This window comes from Fistularia commersonii, chromosome 14, assembly GCF_037954325.1.
Source record: "Fistularia commersonii isolate RoL2024-O1a breed Wild chromosome 14, RoL_Fcom_v1.0, whole genome shotgun sequence".
Classification (NCBI taxonomy): domain Eukaryota; kingdom Metazoa; phylum Chordata; class Actinopteri; order Syngnathiformes; family Fistulariidae; genus Fistularia; species Fistularia commersonii.
Window position 1 is genome coordinate 7,451,352 of NC_141297.1, and position 27,179 is coordinate 7,478,530.

General features: G+C 41.3%; 1 protein-coding gene across 1 annotated transcript; it reads left to right on the plus strand.

Annotated features, from left to right (window-relative positions):
• Nucleotides 1-1,689: 1,689 nt before the first annotated feature.
• Nucleotides 1,690-26,441, plus strand: LOC147227134 (uncharacterized). Its single transcript, XM_086160096.1, has 9 exons — nucleotides 1,690-2,104; nucleotides 7,470-7,531; nucleotides 8,908-9,120; nucleotides 12,992-13,045; nucleotides 13,674-13,775; nucleotides 20,114-20,200; nucleotides 21,750-21,822; nucleotides 22,148-22,243; nucleotides 22,751-26,441. The coding sequence occupies exons 1-9, from the start codon at nucleotides 1,972-1,974 to the stop codon at nucleotides 22,921-22,923; spliced, it is 993 nt and encodes a 330-aa protein (XP_086016222.1). The 5' UTR covers nucleotides 1,690-1,971; the 3' UTR covers nucleotides 22,924-26,441.
• Nucleotides 26,442-27,179: the final 738 nt, after the last annotated feature.

The following is a 27,179-nucleotide window of genomic DNA, read 5'->3' on the forward strand; positions in this document are numbered from 1 at the left end:
CATATAAATGTACCAATAGTATTTTATATGTAATCATCCAAACAAAATTAAACAAAAAGAAAAAAATAAGTTGTTTCTAAATTCAATATTGATTGAAAATACTAAAATATTCAAAGAAAATTGTACAGTGGGCCAGATGTGGCCTGCGGGCCGTAATATGCCCAGGTCTGCTTTACATACTTATAATTCCAATTTTGAGGCGGTGCATCACATATACATATACAGTGTATATTTACATTTCGTTTTCTTTCGGCTCAATGGGGCATCACCACAGCAGAGATCATCTGATTCTATCTTGGATCTTCCTCTGTCACACCCACTAACTGAGGTTTATCCTGTTCTTCTTCACCTTTGGACAGACTCCATCACGGGGTCTCCAGGCCAAACATCTGCCTCCATCTAACCCTGTACCATCTCCTATCACACAAACTAACTTCCATTTCTCTTTGTCTTCATCCATAAATCTCCTTGACCATCCCTCCTCCTGTATATGTCCAAACCCTCTCAGTTAGACTGATCATCTGACAGGTGCCGTCCCTCTGATGGATCTATCTTCTGCTGCATCTCCACCGCCAATATGTCCGCTTGGACGGCCATCACCAGTTTGTCCACCTGGAACTAGAAGTTCATCATGGTCCTTTGGATTGACTAGGGTGTTGTCTAGGGTGCACCAGCATCCTCCAGCATCCCCTGCGACCCTAAGTGTAGGATAAACGGTAGATAATGGATGGATGGATGGATGGATGGAAGGATGGATGGATGGATGGATGGATGGATGGATGGATGGATGGATGGATGGATGGATGGATGGATGGATGAATGGATGAATGGATGAATGGATGGATGGATGGATGGATGGATGGATGGTACCCCCCACTGTGATCCTGGCACCTCCAGCTTGAATTCGGTACAGATGCTCCCGCATATAATGCTAGCTACCCGATTACGACATATATTCTTCTTTTCCTTTCGGCTTTTCCCTTCAGGGGTCGCCACAGCGAATCAACCTCCTCCATCCAACCCTGTTCCCCGCATCCTCAACTTAATGTCCCCTTCACTCCATCCATAAATCTTCTCTTTGGTCTTCCTCTAGGCCTCGTGCCTGGCAGCTTCAACCTCAGCACCCTTCTCCCAATATATTCACTATCCCTCCTCTCCAAAGCATCTACCATGTGGTGTCGCTCTGATGAACTCATTGCTGATCCTCTCCATCCTGGTCACTCCAAAAGAGAACATCTTCATCTCTGCCACCTCCAGCTCTGGTTCCTGTCTTTTCACCAGTACAGCTGTTTCTTAACGATAGAGCATCCCTGGCCTCGCCACTTTCCTGTACAGCTTACCATTTGTTTAGGCTGATACAATCAATCAGTTTTCAAGCAATCTATTTATGATCATATGGTAATTTCTCTCCCATTCTTAAGTCATTTGGATATTTTAAACAAATTAATTTATGTCATTTATTTTACTTCCTGGTACTTTTTTCCCCAATAATTTTATTAGCAAGTTATTTTAGAGCATGTTATTGAGCCAGAATTACTTTTATTTATCATTTCAAGTTCTGTGAAAGGTGTGTGTATGGATAGTAAAAACAACTAGTCCTACACACTCCTGTTACCTGGCCGGCTCAGGTGAACCCACGCCGGAAACACGCGCGGCCCACTGGAGCCAAGATGGCGGCCGCTAAAGGGTTAAACAGAGGAGCGGAGAGGAGGAGGAGGTGGTGGGACTGAGCGGTGGCTGCGGCGGAGGTCTCCTCTTACGGGTGGAGTGAAATTTTGGCTTAGGCGGGTCGGGAGTAACAAATTAGCCAGGAGGTCGACATGATGGCTGAATGATAACTCCGTTAAGCTATATTTAAAAACAAGAAAAGCAAGAGCGGCTAACGTCTTTGGCATCAAAAAAGCTAGCAAAGAAACAGCCGCGCACGGGAGAGGGACAGGGAGACACGCTCCGAGCTCGGAGCTAGCTAACATGAGTGATGTGACCGAGGAGTCGCTGTTGGAGTACTTCTTCTCCGCCGGAGGGAACTCGGGTAAAGTCAGAAACTCTGACATTCTCAAGACGTTCAAGTCCTTTATCGGCCACGGGGACCCGCAGTTGCGTGGTAAGTGGCGTCGCCAACTCCGGGGGTTCCCCGCGTCGACGTCTTGTGATGATACTAGCACGAAAACGGCGCGGGGTGACGGTGTCATAGTGATATGATGTGGGGGAGGGGGGTCGAACTCAAACAAGACTTAATACCTGGATTAAAGTTCGTTTCACTTTTCTCTACACAACATTCCCATTGTTGTCCCCCTTTCCACTGGCGTAACACACACATCTGGTTTGCATTAAAAGCCCTCCGCCGGGCTTCACTTTGGGCAGGGATTGTGTCATTTCCTCCTCCCCGTCGCTGAGGACCTGAACAAATCCATCATCGGACAAGCTCGCCCCGCCGTGTCGTAGGAAGGCCCAGCTGTGGCCCCCCTCCACACCCCTTCGCTGCAGAATTATAGAATTATAATTTCTCTGCATCCCCAACATAGTAGAGAATATTTACCACCTTTCTCACTACAACATACTGTGCAGACATGGCACCATTCCTTCCAGTTATGCTAATATCAAAACAATAAATTGATAGCTACAGTGGCAGCAATGTTGCTAGCTAAGAGTGCCATTAGCTGTCAACTAATGTTTTCATGATTACATCCTGTAACTTTTTGGATTATTTTAAGGAAACATCATCATAATATCAAGTACATTTCTTAGGTTATAGATAACCCATTAGTTACTTTCCTTATGATTAAGTTTGGTCAATAATGCCCTCTCGTTTCAAATGAAGGCCCAGCTGCTATTTTAATTTCTCATATTTTTTTCCCACCGTGGGAGAGAAAATCAAGGAGATATCTCACCCCCTGCATACCTCACAGTCATGACAGTATTCAAGCCAGTTTTGTAAATATTGATGAAACATATTACTTGCACAGTAGTGTTATTAGCAAGCAATGCTAATAGCTTGCTGCATTACTATCTGTTTTTTTTTTTACCAATTTTTATCTGCATTTTTAGTTGTTTTTTTTTTTTTTCATTCATGATTTTTTTGTAGGCTTTGGGCTAGTAAAATAATATCTTTATTTTATTTTAATTATTTTTTTATTTTAAAGGCTCTGCACACATTAGATGTTTTGTAGATGGAGAGGCCAGAGATGGTTTGGGAATTGTGAAGAGGAAGGATGGTGCAGATCTGGGTAGAAGGATGCTGCGGTTGGAAGTGCCAGGCTGGGGGAGATTTCTGGATGAAGACAAGCGGATAGGAGGTTAGTTTGTGCGACAGCAGAGGGTGCAGGGTTAGATGGAGGCAGATGTTTGGCTTGGAGACCCTGTGACGGAGGTAACCTGAAGGTGAAGAACAGAGGAGATTTATGAATGGAATGAGAGAGGACAAGAAGTTAGTTGGTATTGGAGTAAAAGATGCAGGATAAAACCTAGAATAGGGTTAGATGCAAGAAGATAAATTGCTATGCTAACCCCTGAAGGATGCAGCCTCAAGGAAAATCCGTACTTTCTTGATTCATTATGTCTTAAATATATTCTTGGTGATGTTTTTCCATCAGTTATAAGTATATTGTTACAAGGGCAAAGGTCTAATGTGTCACCCTGCTGTATCACAATTATCATTTTTCCGTTTTCCCCTGTGGCAGGGAATATCTGGGAGAAGTTTTGGCTGTTTGGCTGGTCTGTGGTTTCCCCACCCATGTACTGTTTAGACATGGCAGGATTGCTGCCACTTTGGCCAATATTGACAAAGTAAATTGACTGTTGTACAAAGAAAACAGTAACAGTTACTGTTTTCTGTTCCTTGTTTTCGAATATATTTCTTCTTTTGGTGTAATTTCTCAAATATTTTCAGTTATCATTTGTTCAGGGGTCATTTGAATCATTTAGATAATGACTCAACAACGTTTGAGGTGCCCACATTTTTCCTCGTGTAATTTAAGCCATTTTTCTCCCTTATTCTGATTTTTTTTTTCCTGCTTATTTTCAGGTGATTACACCCCAACTTTGCAATTTTTGTATACTTTTTTCTGGGGGAGTGTTTATATTATATCTTTTTTATATATGTTTTTAATATTTTTGTTTAAATTTTTGTATTTCATACTTTCATGATACTTTTCACTAATTGTATTTATTAATTTTTTATCAGGAACATTTCACCCTGCTGTTTGACATAAAGGCCCAGCTGCTGCCCTCTAATGTACTTGACTTTATGTTTCCTTCCATGGAAAGGGGAATATTTGGAAGATACTCAATAATTTTATTATGTGGCTGATCCCCTACTGCTCTGCAGGTGCCACTGAGCTAATATTTATCTAATTTAAATATTGTTTCTTTTTGTATAATTTGATAATCACAATAGGTAATATCCTAATAAATCTTTTTTTTCTGTAATTTCTCAAGAATTTCTTGAAGTACTACTCACTCAAAATGAATAATGTACTGCAGATTTTCTTGCTCATTCAAGTTTTTTCCCCCCATATTTCTGTGTGTGTGTTGTTGTGCATGTGTATGGGTGTTTGTAAGTATTGCTGATTTTTGTGTGGTTTTGCAATGATTTATAGGTAATTTCTCAGTGGCATTTTCATGTATTTTATGTCATTTTATTGATTAATGGGTCGCCCTGCTGTGTCACAAGACTGCCGTGCTGGTGCTGCTCTCTTTATCATCATTTTAACAGTTTCCTGCCACAGGAGGAGTTTAATACTACAGAGATATTTATAACTGCTACTTCTTTTCAAATGTTCTCCACCCACATACTTTACTGATATGAACACAGTTCTCCACATATTTGGCTGCAATGGACACTAGCTTGTGGATGTATTCCAGTGTTGGCTTGTTCATAAAGATCAACTCCGATCAACTCCTCAAGATAATTTTCAGGACTAGAATAATGTGATTTATTAGAAAATTAAAAAAACATATTTAATCCTTACAACAGATAAATAAATCCCCCAAATAACTACATAAATAATCAAAACATGGCTGTCTCTTCAATAATCATAAAAAATATTGATGCCACATGATGTCTTTTAAAAACTTATAACAGGTAAAATTCCAATCTACTGAGGGAGATTCATATTCAAAAATACCTGAGATTAAAGTTGTTTCATTGAGGATAAAATGTGTATTGTTTGTGTGTGATTTGTGTTTTTGACAATTGGGGGCCACAATATCCGGCTATATCCATTTTTGGGCGGGGGGGGGGGGTCTGAACATGAGCAGTTTGAGACAAAATTGTCTAAATTATAGGTATCTGGCTATTGGTGCAATTATAGCCAATTTTTGTGGGAAATTGGTTGGAAAAGTCACTTGCTTGATGTCAAATAGATGGAAAAATGTCACTAGAGAATGGATCTTAAAAGTCATAGACGAGACCAAAAGCAACGCTGGAAAGTCACCAAGAAAACACTTTGAAATTAGCATAAAATTACCTCAGAAATAACATGAATTTGCCAATATAAGGTAAAAATAAGCAAGAAATTCCCTGAAGTGTGAAATTATTTAAATTGGAAAATAACTGACTCAAAATTCTAAAAGAATAAAACCTTAGCATGATCAGCAAAAAAAGAAAACTCAGAAAGAAGTATCAAAAAATGATCATGAAATGACACCGTCTTAAAATGATCAAGCTGTGATATAATCCTCGTTCATAATATACCATTTATTTACTTTTTATGTGGCACACAGTCAATCTGTGATTCCCGTGTCCCTCGGCACTTCCCAACAAACATCTTCCGGCAGTTTAAAGTCCCACACAAAGTTTGTTATTACACGAGTAAAATCTGGCCGTCCTTTAACTTGCGGAGACGACCTGCAACACAAACACGGCTTATCCATGGTGACCTTGTGTTCTCGACCAGCTGCAGACTCAGCAGTGCAGTTGTCGACACTCCACCATCTGACGCTGCAGTCCAATTAGGAAAGTGCTTCCCATGTATTTAACCGCCGCTGCTAGCATGTGGGGGCAGCTTTTCACGTTGTAATTGTGATGATAGCTTTTTAATCATAATTAAGTCCACATGCATGACTGGGTTTACAGTTCTAATGAGGCGGGGCGGGGGCTTTTTCATCAGAAAACTGGGGCAGGGATGTTTCGGGGGATGGCGGGGGTTGAACATGTGTCTGTCAGTGCAGGTTACTATTCGACTCGCCATGCAACTTGTTTTGCTTAGACACATTCAAGTGGCTGCTTCCTTTGGATTTCCTGTTGTTGTGAGCCCAACCTGTGCAAAGTAAATCACGACAAATGTTCTTTCCGTGCACATCAGGAAAAAGGAAACGCTTTAATTCTCCAGGGCCTGCAGGACCCTCCGCACCTAAGCATTCCATTTACCTTTTGTGTTTTCAATCATTTAAAGCTCAAGTATCTACTGCCTGGTGTAAACAAGTCACTCAGGGTTCATCTGATAATCAGATCCACTTTGTTTATGTTCCTACATGGAAACTTTACCGCCAGAGATGTAGACTTTTTGCCTTTGGGGGGAAACAAATCTGTTTGTGTGTTTGCCGAAGCTGGAGTGAATCGCTTTCCGGTAGCTTTTCCAATGGAGGATAATTAGAATCAGTGTGTCTTTCTGATTTATGCACAGTAACATCATCACTTACGTGCCATATTAACTTTATAGATGAATAATGTAAGGAAATCTAGGGATTTGTTCTCCGAATTCTTTGAAAGATCAAAATCTGACCGACAATGTTTTTAATTTGCAACGTATGTCCAAATATGAAAAATGGAAGGAGTTTTCCTAAAAGTAACATTAAAAAGAGCAAGATTAAATTAACATTAATGGATGTCTCAGTATTTGTACAAAAAGTGCAAAACAAAACAAAAGCCAGTCCCTAAGAAATTGCCTCCACATAAACCAAAACAAACAGAGAAAACTTCTACCAATAGATTCCAAGAAATTGTACAAAAATTAAATGTGCCCCCAAAGAGTGTGACAGACACTGGTGGCCCAATGCTTAGTTAATATATGTGGTGTTGTTTTTTATCAAAAAAGCAAAAGTTGGATAAAAAGATACTGTGACATATTAATGTTATTCCAAAGGGGCATCTGTATATTTTGAAATGTTATCACCCAGCTCTTGGTTTTTGGCTTTTCACTTGAACATCTGCCCCAAAATTCAGTCAATTTAGTTTGAATGTTTATTCTGTTAAAACGTCACTGTATCTCCTTCCCAGAGAAAGTGTAGGAATATGAACGTCAAGATGATAAATTACTGTTTCGCCCGATATAAATATTTGTCCCCTGCCTTGTCTTACAGCCCCCAGTTTCAAGCTCTACATTTAAAACCAGGGCTGTTACTATTATATTTTTCCCTCGTGTGACATGTTGGCTTCTCGCGAAAGTATTTGGTTCAACTTGAGAAACGAATCCCTGTGTTTGGTTTAACATCTTTTCATGCCAAGTCATTCTTTTTCCCCCTGGCAGCAAAATACAGAGAGGAATTTAAGCTCATCATCGACCGGATCGCCGTGGTGAAGTTAGAGAATGTGAGTAAACGGCCGACATATTTTTACCTTTTCTGGAAAAAGCTCTTGTTACACGTTTCTCAGAGTGATGTCACGTGTCACTGGAGCTTCTCACGCCAGATTTCAGTAATTTATTCATTAGTTGTTCCGTTTATCCTGTACACAGAAGTCGCCAATCACAGGGCCACATATATAGACATCCAACCATTCACATAAACAGACAATTTACAGTGTTCAGTGAACCTGCTGACTGCTTTTGGACTTTGGGAGGAAGATGGAGAAGCTGGAGAGAAGCCAGGCAAGCAGGGGGAGAACATGAATCCCACTCAGCCTGGAGTTCATAACAAGAAAACCCGTGCCATAAGGCTAGAGTGTTGGCCGCTGGCCCCCTTCAATGTTTTTTGGGAATAAACGAGTGTGATGAAATTCTCTTCACTTTTTGTGCAGAAGAATTTATGTGATTGCTCATAGCTCAGGTTAGTTAGTTTGATTTAGCTTAGTATAAAGATAACTGGACAGTAAGTCGCAATATGAGGATGAAAAACTACAGACAATTAGCCTTTCCCTGTTTAGCTTCAGGTGTCGTTTGAATACATCCAGAAAGAATTTTTTCTTATTTTGGAGAATAGCTTATCTGTTTATTACACTGAGATAGGAGCGTCTGAAAGTAATTGGAAACAGGTTTTAACAGACTCATCAACACGTCATGTTTCAGAACCAGACTGTTTCAAAAGCCACATTATGGTTGTGTGTGAAGTCACAACAGCCAACTCTTTAAAATTAAAGTTAAAAGGCGTTAACGAATTGTATGTCTGCGGTTTGTGGTTAACTGATAAAATATATTTTCATGGAAGAAGAAATTAAACTACTGATTCAAACCATGAATCCTATTTACTGAGTTAGTAAATCCAGTAAGAAGTAGGATCATTTTCTTATACTATGTCTCTGAGCTGCAACCTATGACTTTCATCATTGATTTAAGATTTTCTTGGTTAATATATGAGCGGATTCATCTGTGAAGTCAGAAAAAGGTGAAAAACACAGGTCCAATTCAGTTTACTGTCAGACAAAGATTGATGAATCCAAAAAATTCACATTTGATGTTCTTGAATGGGAAAGTTTTTGCCTCTTAAAATATGGGCTGAATATCAGAGGAGCTGTTTGAAGACTTTGTCAGTAGCTAATTCATTTGAACCCACTCTGCTGCCGCATAAGTCGCCCCCTGCTGATCATTTGAAAGAATGCAGGTTTCTACTAGGCAGTTTTCATAGCTGTGTAATGCAGTCTGTATCTACTGCTTAATTCTCTTTATGGACACTGGTTTCTTCAGATGTGTGTTTTAGTGTTGATTGTTTTTCCCTTTTGAAAGGACATAATTATTTTGTTTTCCCTCCCAGGGCGAGAAGTACCTTCACTTGAAGAAGAAATACAGGCAGCTGCTGAATGACCGGGACGCCAAACCTCAGAGGGCAGATGTGGACGGACAGAGGCGCCCGGGTCCAAGCAGAACGCCGGGCGCCGCTCAGTGGGACGTGGCGGATGCCTCGGCGTGTCCGCAGCAACGTCAGGAGGAAGCGATGTCACGTGCTGAGCAGGGGAACGCTGCAGAGGTGACAGGCTGCTTCCATTCTGATCTAAATATTTGTGATATTGTGATTTTTATTTATTTTTTGTAATGAATTTTTATTTTTAATTATTTAAATTCATCTGAATATTTGGTAAAAGGTGTCGCATCAGTCCATTTTCAGAATCATGGGAAAATGCAATCCAACGTGTACATTGAAAATGATTCCTCTGTCGAAGGGAAAAAAGCAATTTACAAGAATAATGCAGAAAAATCATTTGCAAGAAATTCTGCAAGAAAATTCAGGTACTCAGGAAGAAACAAAAATTTAATGAAAAAAAATATGTAGACGTTACCATGAATCATGAATCTCTTAAAAGACTCAGAATGCTTATTATTACCTGAAAGTTAAGAAAAAATACTGAAAAAAATGTCAGGATGTTGATAACCGCTTCATGGCTAGAGGCCATTTGTGTCTAAAAACACTATCTAAAAATTGTCAGGTACTGCACTCATCTTTTCTTATAATACATAGCCTGTTATCAATCCATGAAAGCAAAACCAAACCATCCCATATTTTGGAGGAGACAAATGGTCTGTGTTTTGTATCAGATGTAATTTATGAACACTCAAACAGATATCCGGATAAGTATAAAAAAACAGGCTCCTGAAAATAGTTTTTTTTTTTTCCACCGAGACCCAGATTCCAATCTCGCTGTTCCCCGGTGATTCAGCAGAATAAAACGCTGCAAGCTGAAATCTCAACCGGCTAAATGTGTGAATGAGGCGTTTCTTTAATTTTCACAACAGCAACCTCTTTGTGGGCGTTTATCGCCGCGCCTCAGTCAGCGGTTGTCACAAGCCGTCGGTGATGTGGCTCATGTTGATGTTTACACAGAGCATCACTGTGGGATAGAAGACAGAAAAAAAAAGAAAAAAAAACCCGCACTTTCACTGGGTGAAAGTTAGCTGCCGGGGGGGAGCAGGGGGAGGTCAAAGGGCTTATGTCTTTACATAAATGGACGAGCTGCTCGGAACGAATGCATGGATGCACTTAACGCTTGTGACAATGAGCACAATGTGTGCCAGTTAAATGCTCCATAATCCCCGGGAAGGATCTTTACATATTGTTCACGCAGTAAACTTTGAGCGCTTATAATCATAGATTTTGAAAGATTAATGTTCTTTTATGCCTTTGTTTGATACCCCAGCATGATGTTTTTCTTACATTATCTGCCCACGCAGATGGTGAGGAGATGAAAAGAGCCGTTTAAAAAGTACTAATGCCGCTCGTACTGTCGCCTTTGACCTGCAAACTCTCACATTACACAGTTGGATTAGGAAAAGTGTAAGTTTATTATATTTTATTTTGTAATGCGAAATAAATACTGCAAAAAATGCAGGACAGTATAGAGACCGCTGTTAGATAACTTTATGAAATCACTGAAAATGTAAAAAAAATTAAAACAAAACCGTGGAGAAATTCGCTTTTTAGAATTTGATGGAAATTAGAAAAAATGCCCAACTCTTTCATAACTGATTTCATAACAAATTTTCACAATTTTCCATGGAAATTTGAGAAAATGCCAGTCCTTAAACAACAATAAATAAGATTTTTCATGATAATTAGTGATACATTTACAGTATGTATATATATATATATATATATATATATATATATATATATATATATATATATATATATATATATGCAAGTACTCACTCCCTCTTTAGACTTAGACTGAGACTTTGTCATTCTGAGCAAAAGTTTTTCCGCATAGGCATCAGCTTAAAGTATGCAGATATAAATTGCAGGTAGGTAAGGTGCATATAAATATATAGTATGTATGTAGAGCAGGAAACAACCCCAGTTAGGTAGCAGTTCAAGTTAAAATAGCGGCAGTGGGTCGTACGTATAAAAGAGAAAAATGGCAAAACCTGGAGGCGAATGGGACGTTAACTTTTCCTGTACTCACCCCCTTGCCCCACCAGGGGACGCAAGATAAATTTCCTGGATTAGTAAACCAACTGAATGTTCAGATCGGGTGGGAGGAGCTTGAGGAGGGGGAAGAGGAGGAGAAGTGGGCAGAGGGAGAATCACCATTTAAATGAAACTCTGTGTTATTATGTAAAATAGTAACATGTTTGAAGTCATTAGAAAGATAATGATGATTTGTGTCCATTATAGAGATTGGGATTCATGGCAGAGGAAGGTGTGTATCTCTAGATGGCATCCACAACACACACACGAGATATGTTAGTGTGTGGATGTACGAATCTGCAGCCAGATTGTGTATGTTCGTGAAAGGTCTCAGACTTTCAGGCATTATTTATTTTATTTGATTTTTTTTTTAATTTTATTTTCCCCCTGTGTCCTGTATTTGAGGGGCCCATTCCTCTCCAAGATCCCAAATCCATGCGTGTGTTTTCCGTCCACTTGCAACTTTGGTGTGATGTTTGTTTCCGTGCCATTTTTAAACCTCTGATAAGATCATTACAAATAATCTCAGTCTCATGTATGACAGCTTGTGATATTGTGCTTGTTTATTTAAGGCTATTTCTACCATCCGCATTATGTGGTTGATGATACCGATGGACATGGGTTATTATGGGGAAAAAAAAAATTATAGAACCAGGTTATATTTGGAAACTATTCGCAAAAAGAAAAGAAGAAACTTGTAAAAATGTTTTGTTTTGTTTTTTGTCTGGGAGCCACGTGGTTTTACTTTGAGCGCAGGCGCCTGCGGAGAACGTGTGAATCATGTTATATAACGCAAGAAACAGGATAATATTGTTTTTCAGAGGTTTCTTTTCTCTTTTTAAGTCATATTTTCTCAACGATAGTTTGGCCACGATTAATCTAATTATTTATTTCTATGTTCCACTTTTTGGTTTCTTCATTTGAGTTTTTCCGATCTCAGCTTTGCTACTTTGAATTGCTTAAATTCCTAGTTTCATCTCACAGCTTGATGAGAGAGAAACCGCCGGAGTCTGCCTCCACTTTCACCCTTTTCTTTGGGGGGCGGCTTGAACTGTAATATGGAGATGCAAATGTGATGGCAGACTTGTAACCAATTTCATTTTTGAGGTTCACATGTAACTCCAGTGAAACACCCTTCTCACCTTCTTCAGATGTAGTCAGCCAACTTCCCCCCCATCAGGAATTTCTTCAAATTACAGTTCTAGAAGTTCCTTACTCCAAACACAGAGTTTAATCTACTCCAGAGCGGATGCTAATTGTTTCACTGAACAAACTCTAGGAAAGGTATTGAATGTGTGGAAAGGCTATTAGCGTTTCCCCTTTCGTGCCCGGCGGTGTATTCTCCTTGCGCCGCCATTATTTATGTCCAGCCTAAATGCCCTGGCATGGCTGAGTGCCAGAGAGGAGCGAGCTGGGAAAACACTCTTCCTCCACATGCTCGGCAAATTGACATTTGTCTGTTTGGACACAGAGACATGAAAGGGGCCGAGTGTTGTAATGTCATGTGTGTGATCTGTGAACAATTCGTGATTGTCCTCATCAGGAGAGGCAAGAAAGTGGAGAAGCCCCCCTCCCCACACACACACATCAATCAGCTGCAATGACACTTTTATACACATGCTGAAGGGCTGTGCTTGTTTTGTTTTTTCTCTCAACCCCATCTATTTTGAAAAGGCAACCCAAGCGCGGATTTTTTGGATTGATTGTATATTGGGTTGTTATTCATCACCTCCTTGGTGTGAAAGTGTCACCCACATCTCACCAGGTCATTACTAACCCTCTATCTGGCTGACACCCTTTGTTCACATCTTATCCGCAGGAACGCACTGAGTGGCATGACCTGCGTGTGTGTGTGTGCGCACGCAGGGTGTGATGAGTTACACTTCATTGTCATGTCTGTAAGTAATGCTTCTGTTTTTTTTCTTTTTGGTCTCAGTCTGAGTTGGAGCAGGATGAGGAGTCTGGCAGTGTGGGCTCAGCTGCTGTTGCTGTGAGTCTCTTCTTTTTTCTTTTCCCTTCCTTTTTTTGTTTGTGTCTTGGTTTTCTGTCCAAGCGCAACTGATTTGAGAAGATCATTTGAAGAACCAATTACATAATGGCGTGAATATCCAAATCCGCAGAACCTAAAAACCTCCAGGTGGTGGTTGGTGAGCATTGCCTGTTTTAATTTAAGAAAAAATCCCCCAAATTACACCATTAGTCTCCGCTGGATGCTATTAAAAAGCAAAATTAGTCAAAAAAAAAAAAAAGAGATGGAATTGTAGCATTATAACTGTTTTCTCACACAAAACAGGTGTTGAAACAGGTGTGAAAAATGAGGCCAAAGTTAGTAAAAGTGTGCTAAAATAAAAAAACAAAACAACAAAATCCAACATCGCACAGCTCTGTGACTGTGCTGCAGATGATTGAACTGATTACTGTTGAAGTTGTGAACTGCATGTTTCCCTCCTTGTGTCGGTTTGCCGTGAGTCATTTTGAGTTGTAGCTTCATCACCACAGCCCACAACAGGATGTGGACGGCAGGGTGCGAACGCATATGTCTGTGCATTTTCGTTTTTGTGTGCACGTGACCCATCCGACTCCGCCCCTCCCCATCTTCTCTCCCTCTCTGAACTCAGCTGGATCCTATAGAAAAGGAGTGGATCTACTTTGCCGCCGGCGCTCGGGTTCCTGACCTCTCTCAGCTGCTCAGTCAGGACCCCTCGCTTGCCAACAAGAAGGTAGAGCCCCGGCCCCGAGGTTTTACCCTATGGCGGTGTTTTGGTCATCACTTCCTCTCCCGTTTTAATATGGGGGGGACCTGTGCTGCGTCCTTATCTGATGGTGCAGGAGGCTCAAGCGATCCAATATTCAGCCGAAGACCATTTCAAAACACAGAAATATGATCGCTCACTGTGCCCAAATAAAACCATTCACATGAGTGGGTTGTATATACAGTAATATTATTGAAACTTTCAAACTCACTATTGTAAAATGAAAGACACATTTCATGCCTGAAGTGGTCACGTTCCAGTTGAAAGCGTTCAACTTTTGTGAAGAGTTAGGGTCTGTTCACATTGGTCCACAACCAGCCTCTTAATATACTGAGCCGTCTTGGACGATTTACCACTAATTGGTTTGTCGACTGGCGTGCTGTCACATTGACGCCAGTGCTCTCTGTTTTAGACAAGCAAAAAAAAAGGACAGGTTGACTGGTCCCCAGAATACCACTATTAATTTGGAATTAGAAGAAGCAGCTCACTGATAGTTGTCATTATATTTTTATATTTTCTTTTTCTGTGTGTATATATATATATATATATATATATATATATATATATACATACATGTGTGTGTGTGTGTGTGTGTATATATATTTTTTGTGTGTGTGTATACACACAAAACACACACACACACACACACACACACACACACAACAAGACATACTCTTAGACACTGTGTACGTTGTTGGAATTTAAAACCATAAGACTCATCTTATGTAAGCTGAAATAGTCAGACCTTTATTGTACAGCCATCATGCTATAGTCATGAGGCAGTCACAGAAGACCCTCTCCCACTGCAATGCACAGGCTGTCTTTTCTTTATTGGACACACCAACACCTCCAGGTGAAACCCAGATACCAGAACACAGTGAAATGAGGACCAAAGCTATTTAACGCCAATTCATCCGCTCCCTCCGCTGAGTCTTTATTGTTTTACATTGACATTGAAAAAGTTCTTCATAGAGAAAAATGCAGCCTACAATCTGGTTGAGGGATGGTTAGTATTTCCTGTTATTACTCTCTAGTTAGATCAAGTTAGATTAACTTTATTTGTTTCAAATTAGAAATTGTCCATGGCAAGACGCTACATTGGTATTATGCAGTTTCTACTGCTTATCCTTTACATAGGATTAGGGAGACTGCAGCCAATCCTAGCGATCATTGGCCAGGAGGCAGTGTTTAACCTGGACTTGTCACCTGTCTGTCACACATTCACTCCCATTCACTCCTGCTTCTTGAGGTCTCCTGTTAATCTAAATCCTGCAATAGTCCTCTTGTTCAACCAGGAAATATTAGCTAGCGACTTTATTTGTACTTTATCCCCTGAGAGTTAATAATAATTTATCCTTTATTAATCCCTGAGGGGAAATTCATTCTCTGTAATGAACCTATCATGGATGAGCCATGAGCAGTACGCTACCGTCCAGGGGTGCAGTTAGGGGTTCAGTGTCTTGCTCAACAACACTGTGACACACGAGGAGGAGCTAGGAATTGAACCAGGAATGTTCTGTACCAGAGACCATAGGTCTACCTCCCGTGCCAAGCCACCCCAAAGTTTTGCCAAAGCTCACAAAAGGGTCTTGGACACAGAGTCTATGACTCTCTCAGGATAAATGACAGAATTCAAAGTAACAGTTGATTCGGGGATGTGTTTGAGTGATTCCTGCTCAGGGCCTCTGCCTCTGACAGCCGGGCTGAGAAGCTGCCCTGCCGCAGCTTCAGCTGCCGCTGGCTGTCCTCTTTGGATCATCTGGGACATCAAACACCAAAATTGGTGTTGAACTCTTTTCAACAGAATGAATCGAGCAGTTAAGACAACACCATCATCATTTTGATAATTAAGTCCCGCTGAAATGTGTTCCCTGCAACAGCCATGGATTAAGTTTCTTTGGAGTTTCAGCTCCAAATAAGGTGTTTTTAGAAAATCAGCGTGAGCCGCTGAAGCATTTACTGGCTGCCTGTCTGCGGGGTTTCCTCGGCCTGCGGTACTTGTTCGTAGCGATGTCATGCTGTTCTTCTAAAAAAAGACAAAAATCTCCCCCTCTCATGTTCCGAGAATACCGAATGAACAGAACCGTTTTACGATAAAAATGTGTTCAGGTGGTCATTGTGGTTTTAATTGTGTTTGTGTGTTTTGTTTTTTTTTTTTTCTTCACATTTTGTCTCTTGTTTCCCGGTGGATCGAACCAGGACTTCACATCAGTGAGTATTTTATTCCTTCAGACATTTATTGCACACCTGCTCATTTTGAATGAATCTTTTTTTTTTTTTCTTTTCTCCTCCATGTCACACTCTGGATTGACCGTGACCGTCTGCGTCAGGGGGTAAGTTTCATCCTTCGCACTTTGCGTCCGAAAACTGCAAGAGACAATTACAAATTAGCGCCGACTTTAGCCCAGTTTGCCCCGCCCGGGATGGTACATTGTTCAGGGGCTCTTTGAATCGCCGACTGTCATTGTCTGGCCCACAAGCACAAAGCAGAACTCCTCGCTCTCAGACCCGCGCTTTGCTTGTGTAACTTTCACAAGCCCACTCTGTTGAGATTTTCCCCTTAATAGTATTCTGAGAGCCCCGTGTTAAAACATCCAGATCATGCATTTCAAAGGTCCACTATCAAAAGGATTATGAAAGATAGCTTTTTAGCTCCTGAGCCCCCCACACTCCCTCAACCCCCCTCCTCCCTCCAACAACCCAAATCCTTTTATTTGTCTCCCTGTGCGCTTAAGAGATTTAAGCTCATGTTTGTTGTCCCTCCCCTGTGTCACAGTTCTCACACTGTCCTGTGGCCTTGGCGGACCACCTTCTAAGAGTGGCCCTAAGCCTCTGCCGTCCCCACCCCACCCGGACAAGATAGCACGGCTGCCATTGAAGTGTAGGGACATGTGAGAGTGTGTGTGCATGTGCGTGTGTGTGTATGTGTATGTGTGGAGGGATTAAGGAGAGTCTTAATTCTCCACAAAGACTTTACCTACTTAAAGATAATCTGAAAGTAATAGAGCAGCCTGGGATTAATTGTAGAACAATGCAGGTTGTGTCCCTGGGAAGGTGCTAAGTCCTTCTCGGGAATCTTTGATGTTCCCTTTAAGCCCCCCACCCCACCTTGGTCCACCAAGGTAGACCCTTCTCCACGGAGAGTGTCCCGAGACTCCTCACTCGAGATCAGAAAAAAAAAAAATCACACAGAGAGTGGCGGGATACATTTTTCATGTTCCGACTTCACTTCAAGTCACCCAAGGTAAAAGCGAGTCAAGCCAAGCACTAAAGCTCATGTTTGACCAGGACTGGAGGGGGGGGGGGGGATTACTCTTCATTCTTCATCCTCAGGGGACTTAAGTGTTTCCTGTTCTGGCCAAATATTTGTTGGGATCAGGGTGTTTTACAGATAAGGGTGATCTTACTTGGAAAGTGAGAAAATCAAAGACTAAATCAAGGTTTTCTTGCCCTTTTCCTGTTTCGGCTTCTGCCACCCTGACAACGCCGGCCCCTCGCCCTCGCCCCTCTCCTGCTGTGACTGTCTTCCTCTGCCGCATAGTTTGTAAGTACATCATTTGTCCATTAATCTTTTCTGTTTTCCTCCAAATCCAGGAAAGTGTGAGGCACACTGGCCATTGTGTCTCTTGTCAGTTTGTGCCCTATTTATCCAGCACTTCCTTCACTGGGGAGCTCTTCTTGAGGGACAGAGCTGGCCAGGTAGGGGGCCACCCCAGTGGGCAGGGACAGAAACGAGAGACGCAGGAAGGGAGGACACCGCATCCTGTCCGGCCTCGTCCATCACTCCTGCCCACCGGGGGACCCGCCGGGTCTCCGTTAAACAGCCTCCTGGCCAATCCGTCTTTGGATGTGACAGCTGACGGACAATAGAGAGGGAGACTCTCCAGCCAGACAGCATCCATCACAATCTGTCTGCCAGACACCTGACGTCCACATAGATGGACACCCACATGTCCCCTCTTGCTGGCAGGAGACATTTTTCTTTTTTGTTGCCCGACAAGCTTGTTTTGCTGTCACCGTCAAGCAAGCTGTCAGGGCTTAACGGGAAACACGACCTGCGTGCTTTTCGATTGTACCTTACTTCGAAACAAGAGATTGTTTATATCAAACCAACGTTATTCACCTCTCACGGCGTCATGGAATTCACAAACCTATCCCAGAGCCCTTTATCGGATTGTGCTCGGTGGCTCTGCACTTCTTTACACATCTTGTAACAACTAAAGATCAAGGGCTTCGATCACAAAGCGGGCTCAACGCGTCCGGGATCTAACGCTCAACGTGACCAAACAGCAGCTAACCCGGTTAAGCCCCATGACAAAGGTGTTCATCGTCTTGTTAAGTCGAGCCGGGTTTTTCCCTGGCTAGCTGTGAATAGGGCACTGTGTGGTGCAAACACATCGAGGTTTAGAGCCGCGCTCCTCACCCGACAAAGACTAACTGCAATCCTGAACAAATACGCAGAATATAAATCTATATCGCTGACTGACAGGGAAACATTTACCTTGGTCACAGCTTCTTCACCAGGACAGGGGATCCAGGATCACAGCAGTGTATTACTTTAAATGAATAGGTTGCCCTAAAGCATTCTTAAAAACTTTGGCATTCGTTTTCTTTTTTGTTGGTTCAGCTGCAGCCCAACTGATGTTAAACAAAGATGTGGAACAACGCAAGAATAAATGGAGTTATCTTATGGCGCTTAAAAATGTATATAACTGAAGACAGTGGTTTTGGGTCAGTCGCCATCAAAACATTTTTTAGGAAACGTTCTCAAAGAGTAGCTTTGTTTTTCAAGTTGCTCTCGTTTTGTCCAGTCAGGCGTGTAAAGCTTTTTTTTTTTTGTTTTCTCTCTTTTAGTCAAGAAGCATTTATTCCGTCAACAGCAGGTAAAAGAGCTGAAAATGAAAGCGTGGAGGTTATTTTCACCTGTCGTGAGTTAATAAGTCATTCTTAGGTGATTCCTGTTTGATTTGCGATGTTAGGGTTCAAGGCCCCGGTGGGATGGATGTAGTTATTTAGCTGCCATCTGCGCCGGTGCTAAGCGTTCACCTGTTGATGGCCCGCAATTACGCCGCTTAAAGTGCGTGAGAACCAGAGATCAGAGTACCGACAGGTGGATGTAGTCACCCTCCTACCGCATACATGTGTCTATTATTTTCACGTGCACGAGCGGGGCGTCCATGTGCGGAGGCGTGAGGCTTGACGTGTGCTGACAGCGGTGCGCTGATGTCTCGGGCGGGTCTCCCCTCGGAGGGTCACACCAACATCATCAATCTTCCCCCCCCTGCTGACAGGCGGCCGGGCCCCCTGACTGTGGGCACAGTGCTGTGTTGTTTTGTAATTAGCCTCTGTTAGACGGCAGGAAACCGTCCCTCCGTCGCTGCCTCTCGCCCTCCCTCTGTATGTCCACTCCCCTCTGCTAGTTTCTCAGCCCCTTCCTCCAGCCAATAGGGAGCCGGCATGTAAAAGTGGCGAAAGACCCTTCGGAACCCATTGACGATTCATAGTGTTGAACTTTCTGATTTGTGTGTCTGCACGTCAGTGGGGTCCGACCTGTGTTTTTTCTTTAACAGCGCAGGGCTATCAATATGTAAAAGATATTTGTGCCACATTTGAGTCATATACAGAAATATCTCTTGAGAATTAAACTCTTGTCCAATTCAGATTCCTTAATTGTGATTGAGAAAAGTCTAAATTATTAGTAGTGGAAAGTCAATTTTTAGTCACCCAGTGATGCTTAATATTTTGTAAATCAAAGAACAATACAGAAAGTCTTGTTCCAACATTCCAAAGTATGACTTTTGCAACGTTAAAACAAAATTTTCCCAGAACTAATTGGCAAGCAAAGCGACAGATATAGTACATCGTTACGTGACGCTATACCAGGAAAAAGGCTTTGTTCACATTTGTCTTTTGTTTTGCTCAGTACACTGTGTGAGTTCCGACTTACAGCTAAAAACATAGTAGGAATGGAATTCCCATGTATGTAAAGGACCTGCTGTACTGGCCAACTGAAAAATCAGAAAAATTCACAATTCTGAGATTAGAATCTGAGAATCCTGTGTTTCTGTTCATAAGAAACAGATCAACATCTGTATGCTTTTGCAATTTTTGTGAAAGAAAAGTCTGAGTAAGTAGAAAGTAAAAAATCACTGATGAGGAAAAGAAACGGGTTTTATCGAACTTAAAGTTAGAATTCCCGCATTAAACTAAAGTTTGAATGAAACATTATAAACATTTATTGGAAAGGGTCAAAGGTGAAGTGTTTTACCTGTGTTTTCTGAGTCTCTTCTCTCCGTTTCATGCAGACGGCTCTTCACTGGGCTGCCAAACACGGCAACCAGGACATGGCCACGCTGGTGGCCGAAGCTGGCGCCGACGTCAACACCAAATCGGTGAGTACACGCTGATCATTTTTGAATGCTGATTTAAAGGGCCGCTCCAGCTGTAGGTTTAGCATCGCTGAGTGGTCAGGGAAAATAGTTTATCCTTTTTTCCGCATGAAGAAAAATGATGTGGAAATAGTCTTTGTTTTCCTGGAAAAGTATTAAAATTAACAGACAAAACATTCAAACGAAAATTTAAAATAACATTCACATCTAAAAAAAATGGCCTAGAAATTTCTTGAAAATTAAAAACTAATTTAAACTCTACATTTTTTGAAAAGGGACCATAAAATAAACCAGCAACTACCTGGAAAAGGAAATTACCTAAAAGGTGTTTAACATCCCTAGTAATGGGAGAAAAATGAAAGAAAAATTGTAAAGGAAATCAATAATAGAATAAGGATGTTACCTTCCTGCCAAGCGGATATTCGGATTAAGTCATGATAAATTCATCCATGCATTCTATTCACCTTTGAAAGCCCATGGGATGAAAGAATAGAGGCAGGATCCACGAGCGGTTGGTTAGAAACCGGTTAACACCAGTTCTAAGATACTCCCAACGTTTACTTTCACATGTTCAACCTGCCTGGGCTTCACCCGGGCAGGTTCGGGGTCAAAGGTCATGTGTGAAAGAAATCTTGCTAGAATTCCCTGACCCCCGACAAAAGTGAATGAAAGTACATAGCTTTGGATCAACAATGTATATTTTCGAGGATTGCCCAATTCCCGCCCCCCCCCTTCTTTATTTTTTTTTTTTTTAATCTCGCCTTTAAAATAAAAGCACCTGTAAACGGCAGGGGGGCCCTTTAATATCAGTAGGAAATGTCACTTTTTAAGTCCCTTTAAAGACCAGAGAGATGTCTGACTATTTGTTTTGACTCTTTTTCCCTCTGCAGCATGTAAGTACCCAGGCTGTCCAGGGTGGGGGGATACAAGTGGATAATGGCGACACGGCGCACAGTGATGTCATGTTTCATACACACCAAGTGCGTGTGTGTGTGTGTGTGTGTGTGTGTGTGTGTGTGTGTGTGTGTGTTTGTGTGTGTGTGTGAGAAGATCCAGCTGTGCAAATGTGTTACAGCAGCACGTGTTGGCGGGCAGCAGCAGCTTGCCCACTAATAAATCATGTCATGTCATGTTAATTGTTCCTCAAAACAGTGCGTCTGCGGGCCGACGTGCACGACCCCCAGAACTGTGCAATTTTCAGCGAATTACCAGGCAATTATGTTTTTATCATTATCGGGTGTTTCCATAACCTTCTCTAATTTGTATATTCTTTCCATGTTGTTTTCATTGGCTGCCTTTGGGCCTGGGAAACTCTAGGGGGTAGGTACTAACAGCTCTCCGGCACACACAAACACACACGAACAGACATACAATTACAAACACACAAATATCCTCTGAACTGTGCACTAAGATAAAAAATGTCAAAGTAGTGCTTCGCATAGTTTATATTTAATCATCTAACAGTGTGTGTGTACACACTTCAGACAGTGTTTTGTTTGTGGATTTTCTTTTCTATAAATTTTGGTTTGTATGTTTTGTCTGACTTCTGCAGGGATACACACCTTTACACATCGCAGCTTTACACGGACACCGGCACATTTTGGACCTGCTGGTGGCGACGTACGGTAAACACTTCCCTCTGTCAACCCCTGTGGCGAGCACCATGGAAAATCTGAGTGTTTTAGGGGGGGAGAAAAAAATAACCTTTTGTGATTTAACCTTTTGTGAACTTTGGTTAAGAATAAACTAAATGGCATAATGTTGGAAGAACCGAAAAACAATAATTTTCCTGGAAATTAAAAAAAAACATCCACTCTGCCCAAGTAGGAACAAATTGAAGGATCAAATTTAGGTTTTTCTACTCAAGAAGTTGCTCCTCAAACAGCCCTGTCCACTGTTGACATGTTTCCATGCCAAGATTCACTGTTTTTTTTCTCTCCCATCTTTCAGGGGCCAAAGAAAACCTGAGGGACTACAGCGGTCGCCTTGCCTGCCATTATCTCAACGGCAAAGAGGCCGAGGGCCCCGAGGAAGACAGTGAGCTGCGTGAGTGTCATACACGTTCAGTTTCCATCCTAACCTACTGGACACACAAAGTACTGCATGATGAAGTAAACGCAATTTCTATCAGGAATATTAGCTCATGCTGTAACAAGTTAGCTGAAAAAGGGAGTTATGCATTGTTTATTTTTTTGATTGAGACATTAATGAACAGTCAATTCAAAATACTCATAGTATTAATAAAAACAGTGTTTGTTCCATGAACGGTCTTTGAGGGCCATTAATGTTTCATAGGTGTGAAAAGGATGAAAATATAAAGTTAGAAAACCAATATTTTAATTTCCAGAAAGACTTAAAATGGGTAAAATGTTAGAAAGGTGATGACTTGCCTTGAAAGTTAATGTTAAAATCCAACTTTGGACTTAAACACAGTAAAATGTCAGCATTTCAATAAGAATGTGTCCTCATTTGGATATATAAGAGAAGTCTAGTGTAGCTGATGAAAAATTGTCACTTCATAATTTTTCACTTTTTTATCTTTGTAAATTCCAGCATTTCAAGTCACTCAGGCCAGAGAGCGGAACAGGAATCGGAAGTTGGCCTCACTGTTCCACTCCAAAAAGAAGTGGGGGTCAGCAGAGGACCTGGCGCCCATCGAGGAGGAGAGGACGGCGTCCCAAATCCTCACCCTCCCCGCCTTCCGGCCACGCAAGTTTTCTCGCTAAAGGGACCCGGGCTATTTTTTTTGTTTTGTTTTTTTACTCCCTGTGAGGACAAACGTTAAGTAACCATTGACACATAAAAACAGATATGTTAGCGACACGCATTTCTAGAAGCACCTTAACTTCACATCACAAAAAAAAAAAAAAATACACGCTTTAATATGATGATTGTCAGGATATTTGCTTACTTTCAAGTATTTCTTCAGGCCTTGAAAATGTACTGAATGTTGCCTTCACGTACTCTGAGGTCTTACAGTTTCAGCACAGACTGTAGAGCCTTTAAGCTCCCGGTCGTCTTATATTGCGTTAGTGTGACAAAGTGTGAACGTCATGCTCATGCTGCGTTCGAGTGGGACGGCGAAACTCAGTGAGGCCGATGGGGCCGTTACCTGGGGTTGAAATATTTCCACTTTGCCAGAGATTCGCAACCGGATGTGAGAATACTGCGGAAATGAAGGAAAACAAAACGTCACGTTTTTAGTCAAAGATGACAGGAAGGATCGCAAATGAAGCGAAATTTGACTTCATAGAATATTAAATGGGTAAAAACAGAAACAAAATACTATTTCTGTTGTATATATTATTCTGTTTACAGCATCACTTTGCCACATGTCACCGTGCCTTGTGTCTTTTCGCCATCCCGACGGGCCGTTTGTTTTTCCCATGACATGCCTGTGAATGCAGCGTGGTGAGCTCAAGCTGCGGTTTCTTTAAGCTCCCCCGTCTTTTCTCTTTTTTTTTTTGAGTGACAGGTCAAAGAACAGGCTGAAGGCTGTATCGTCGCTTTCAAACATTTACCTCGATGACAATCAGCGAGCGATTTGCAAGTTTGCTTTTGTCTGTGCCTCCGGTTTCTTCCCATTGACGTGGACGTACAAACCCTCTCAGGTCGTTGGCTCAGTGTTCGCGCCCACGCCCTTCACGCTGCGGTCAATGTCGGCTAACATGTCTGTGGTCTCAGCCTCAGTTTACACCCAGCATCCTCTGGGTGTAACAATGTCAGTCTATGGTGAATTACTTTACTGATAGCGTTATTTTAGCCACTGCCGATGCCTTCGGCCCCCCTTAATTAACCATTAAATATCTCCGTATCAAAAAAATCAGTTAACATGAATATCATAATATTTGCTGAAATTAGGTGAATGTTTGGTAGCGTCTTTGCTGAGCACTTAATCAAATGGAAACACAGCACCAGTTATCCAAACTTTGAAAGAGAACATTTAAAAAGAATTTAATTCCAAATATTTTTACGCATGCAATCCATCTTTTCAGGTAAATTTCAGGTGTTTTTCTTGCTATTGTTAAGCCCATATTTAAAAGAGAATGCTCGTCCGTTTTTATGTTCTTTCTTGTTTATTTATCAGAAATTTACATTCCCATGTTTTTTTAAACTGTTGTTCAAGCAGTATGACAGTTTTCGATGTGATTTCACAACAATGCAATTTTTTATGGTGGATCATTGACACCATTTACTCCTGGCCTTTTACCATTACCAAAAAAATGTGGTTTGCAAATTCATGTAAAAGGCAAATAAACCATATATTCACCAAGGCAGCCTAAAAAAAAGTCAAAATCTAAAAATAAAAAAGCAGAATTTAAAAAATCAAATGAAAAATATTTTTTTATATTGATTGTATTGTATGAATTACAAAGGAGTGATGAAATGTAACTTTCATTAAAACCGATATAAAACGATAATCTGAAGCATTAATGTTTATCAGTAGAAATTTGCAGCTTCAGGTTTGATGCTTGAGTCATTGTTTACGGCCGCCCGACCAACCTTGTGCAGGTGTGGTCACATATTGGATCCATTGTTTTCTAACCATTTCACAGCAACGTGCGGTGACGCTTCATTTCAGGGAGTTCTATCAGTGAAGATCTTCATCATATTTTTATATTTTCCATGTAAAAGTCACTGTTGCTGCCCTGGACTTGGATTGGGAAAGTTTCCCTCCTCAGACAGAGGCGGGAGAAAATGACACTTAAATTAGATCTTGTTTTTTTGCCATTTTATTCTGCCTTTTTTTGCCATTTTCCTCTTGTTGTTTTTTTTTTATAACAGCAGAGCTGTTTTTTTTTTTGGTCAGGGTTGAATAATACAGAGTCTGTTACTGCAAAAAAAATTGAAACGAAACGCTGGAATGATGCGGCTCAGGATTGTTTTCATGACTTACAAAATGTATTGCGAGGAATGAAGGAAGTTTGCAGCTAAAGGTCCAAACAGAGAGAACGTAAATTTAGGCGTGTCTCTGTACGAAACGACTGTCTTGTTAAAGTGGGAGCCCATTATCCCCCGGGGGGAAAAAAAAACAACGAAAAAATGTTCTCTGAAATCTTGATTTTATGGCCTGGTCAAAAGTAGTTAAGGTAAAAGCAGGATCACAAACAGGATGTGATTTTACTTCCTATGTTTGATTTGGCGAACAGGAAGTGGTTGACTCTTCTTGTTGACCTTGACAAACTGGCAGCGAATAAACTACCTCATTCAGAGGGGCGCCGAGGTTCGCTCTTGTGCCTTTAGCTCTCAAGGTAAACCGGGTTCTCCGTGTGGGTTCTGCGCGCTCTCCTGCCAGGGTTCTCTTCAGATTGCCCCCAGAACTCCGAAAACTGGTCAGCAGGTTCTTTGAAGACTAAATTGTCAGTCCGTGTGAATGAGCGAGTGAATAGTTAGATGTCTCTAGTTGTGACTGACAGGTGACCGGTCCGGGTTAAGCCCCGCCTCTTGCCCCTTGAAAGCTGGGATTGGCTGTAGCCCCCCTCCTCCCACCAACCACCGAGAGGTATCAGCAGATTCTTTGCAGTGCAACTATCCCGAAAAGTTAAAACAGGCCTCAGTTCAAAGAACACACTGTATCCATGGCGACACTGTACTTTCTGTTTCTTTTTCAAACTAGTTTGCCGGTAAATCGGATCAAATCAAGCTGGTGCCCGTCACCTTACGTCAGGTGTACTGCCGCGTGTGTCGGTAACAGGTGAAGAAGTTGTCCACTACCTGCTCGCACAAACCAGTTATGTTGAATGTTTAGAATTACATCCTGTTTATGGTTTTACTAAGCTTTTAAAAAATTGAAAAAAAAAAAAAAATAACAAAGACTTTTCATTTTCCAATGGTATTTCATCACACCTCTGCCTCGCCTGACAGTAAATTTCAGTTACTCTGCTTTTTGCAGTTGACGCCGTCACTGGTCGGATGTCACCATGTTGATTTGCCCACCTGACTGTTTTTGTTTTTTTAATGCATTTTTTTTCATTGCTATTTTTAGTGCAGTGTAAACATTCCCTAATGAAAATTGCACTATTACTTTGTGACTTAGTATCCTGTTTTTTCAGTCTTAAGGGTCTTTTTTTGTCTCAATATGATTCTCCTCATTATTTACATTTGTTGTATGATACTCGTAGGTATTTGTATGTGATATTTTGCAAAGTTGTACTTTTCTTTGTCAGTAACGGACCACCAACCATTCCATCTTTTTGCACAGTATTTATCTGATTTTGGTATTAAAACTGTATTTTATGTCAAACCTTGTACCTGCGTGGTTACTCCCTCAGATTCTTAACAGAAAACACAAAAAATAACTTTAGGATACATCAAATTCATGGCTATACTAGCTTTTTAAATGCAACATATTTATCTAGTATCTAATAATGCGCTTAGGTTTAATCAATATGTATTGATTATGCCATGTCGTGCAATTTTAAATCCTGTTTTCCATGAGCTCTGCTTTAATGTTGAAATCCCCGTTGCAAAGTTTCAAAAAGATTGTTTTTATTATCCTTATCCCTTTCATTGACTTCCTTTCACACATATATAAGTGTGAGATTCACAGGGATGTTCTCAGTCCCGTCAAGGATTTCAGACTCCCAGATCTGTTAAATCGAAATTACAGCGGGATTAGCAACGTGGGCGAAGGTCACGCCGGCATGATGATCTAACGCCTTCCCACCAAAGATGCCCTTGGCATTGAACTGCGCTTCTGTATTTTGTCGATTCCTATGGCGCGACCGGCTTGTGTCTCCGCTCTGATCAAACTCGGCCACTTGCCTCCCCCCTCTTTCAGACAACACAACGTAACCACTTGCATGAAAAGACTTTTTTTTTTTTTCTTTCCAGCTCTCGACTTGATAGCCCCCATTTTTCTAAGCCGCGTTTGATCTTCCTTTAACTACCTGACTTTGCGGGGGCTACAGATGGACTAAATATGGCCGCCGCTGGCTCTCCATGCGGCTTTAGCTCCTAATTCCTGATTAAATGAAAAGGC

What these genes read in the sequence shown, in the direction of transcription:
- LOC147227134 (XM_086160096.1), top strand. Translation starts at nt 1,972, where the DNA reads ATGAGTGATGTGACCGAGGAGTCGCTGTTGGAGTACTTCTTCTCCGCC. An exon ending in CCTCGCTTGCCAACAAGAAG is followed by an intron (nt 13,776 to 20,113) that starts GTAGAGCCCCGG and finishes CGTTTCATGCAG; the next exon opens with ACGGCTCTTCACTGGGCTGC. An exon ending in CGAGGAAGACAGTGAGCTGC is followed by an intron (nt 22,244 to 22,750) that starts GTGAGTGTCATA and finishes TGTAAATTCCAG; the next exon opens with CATTTCAAGTCACTCAGGCC.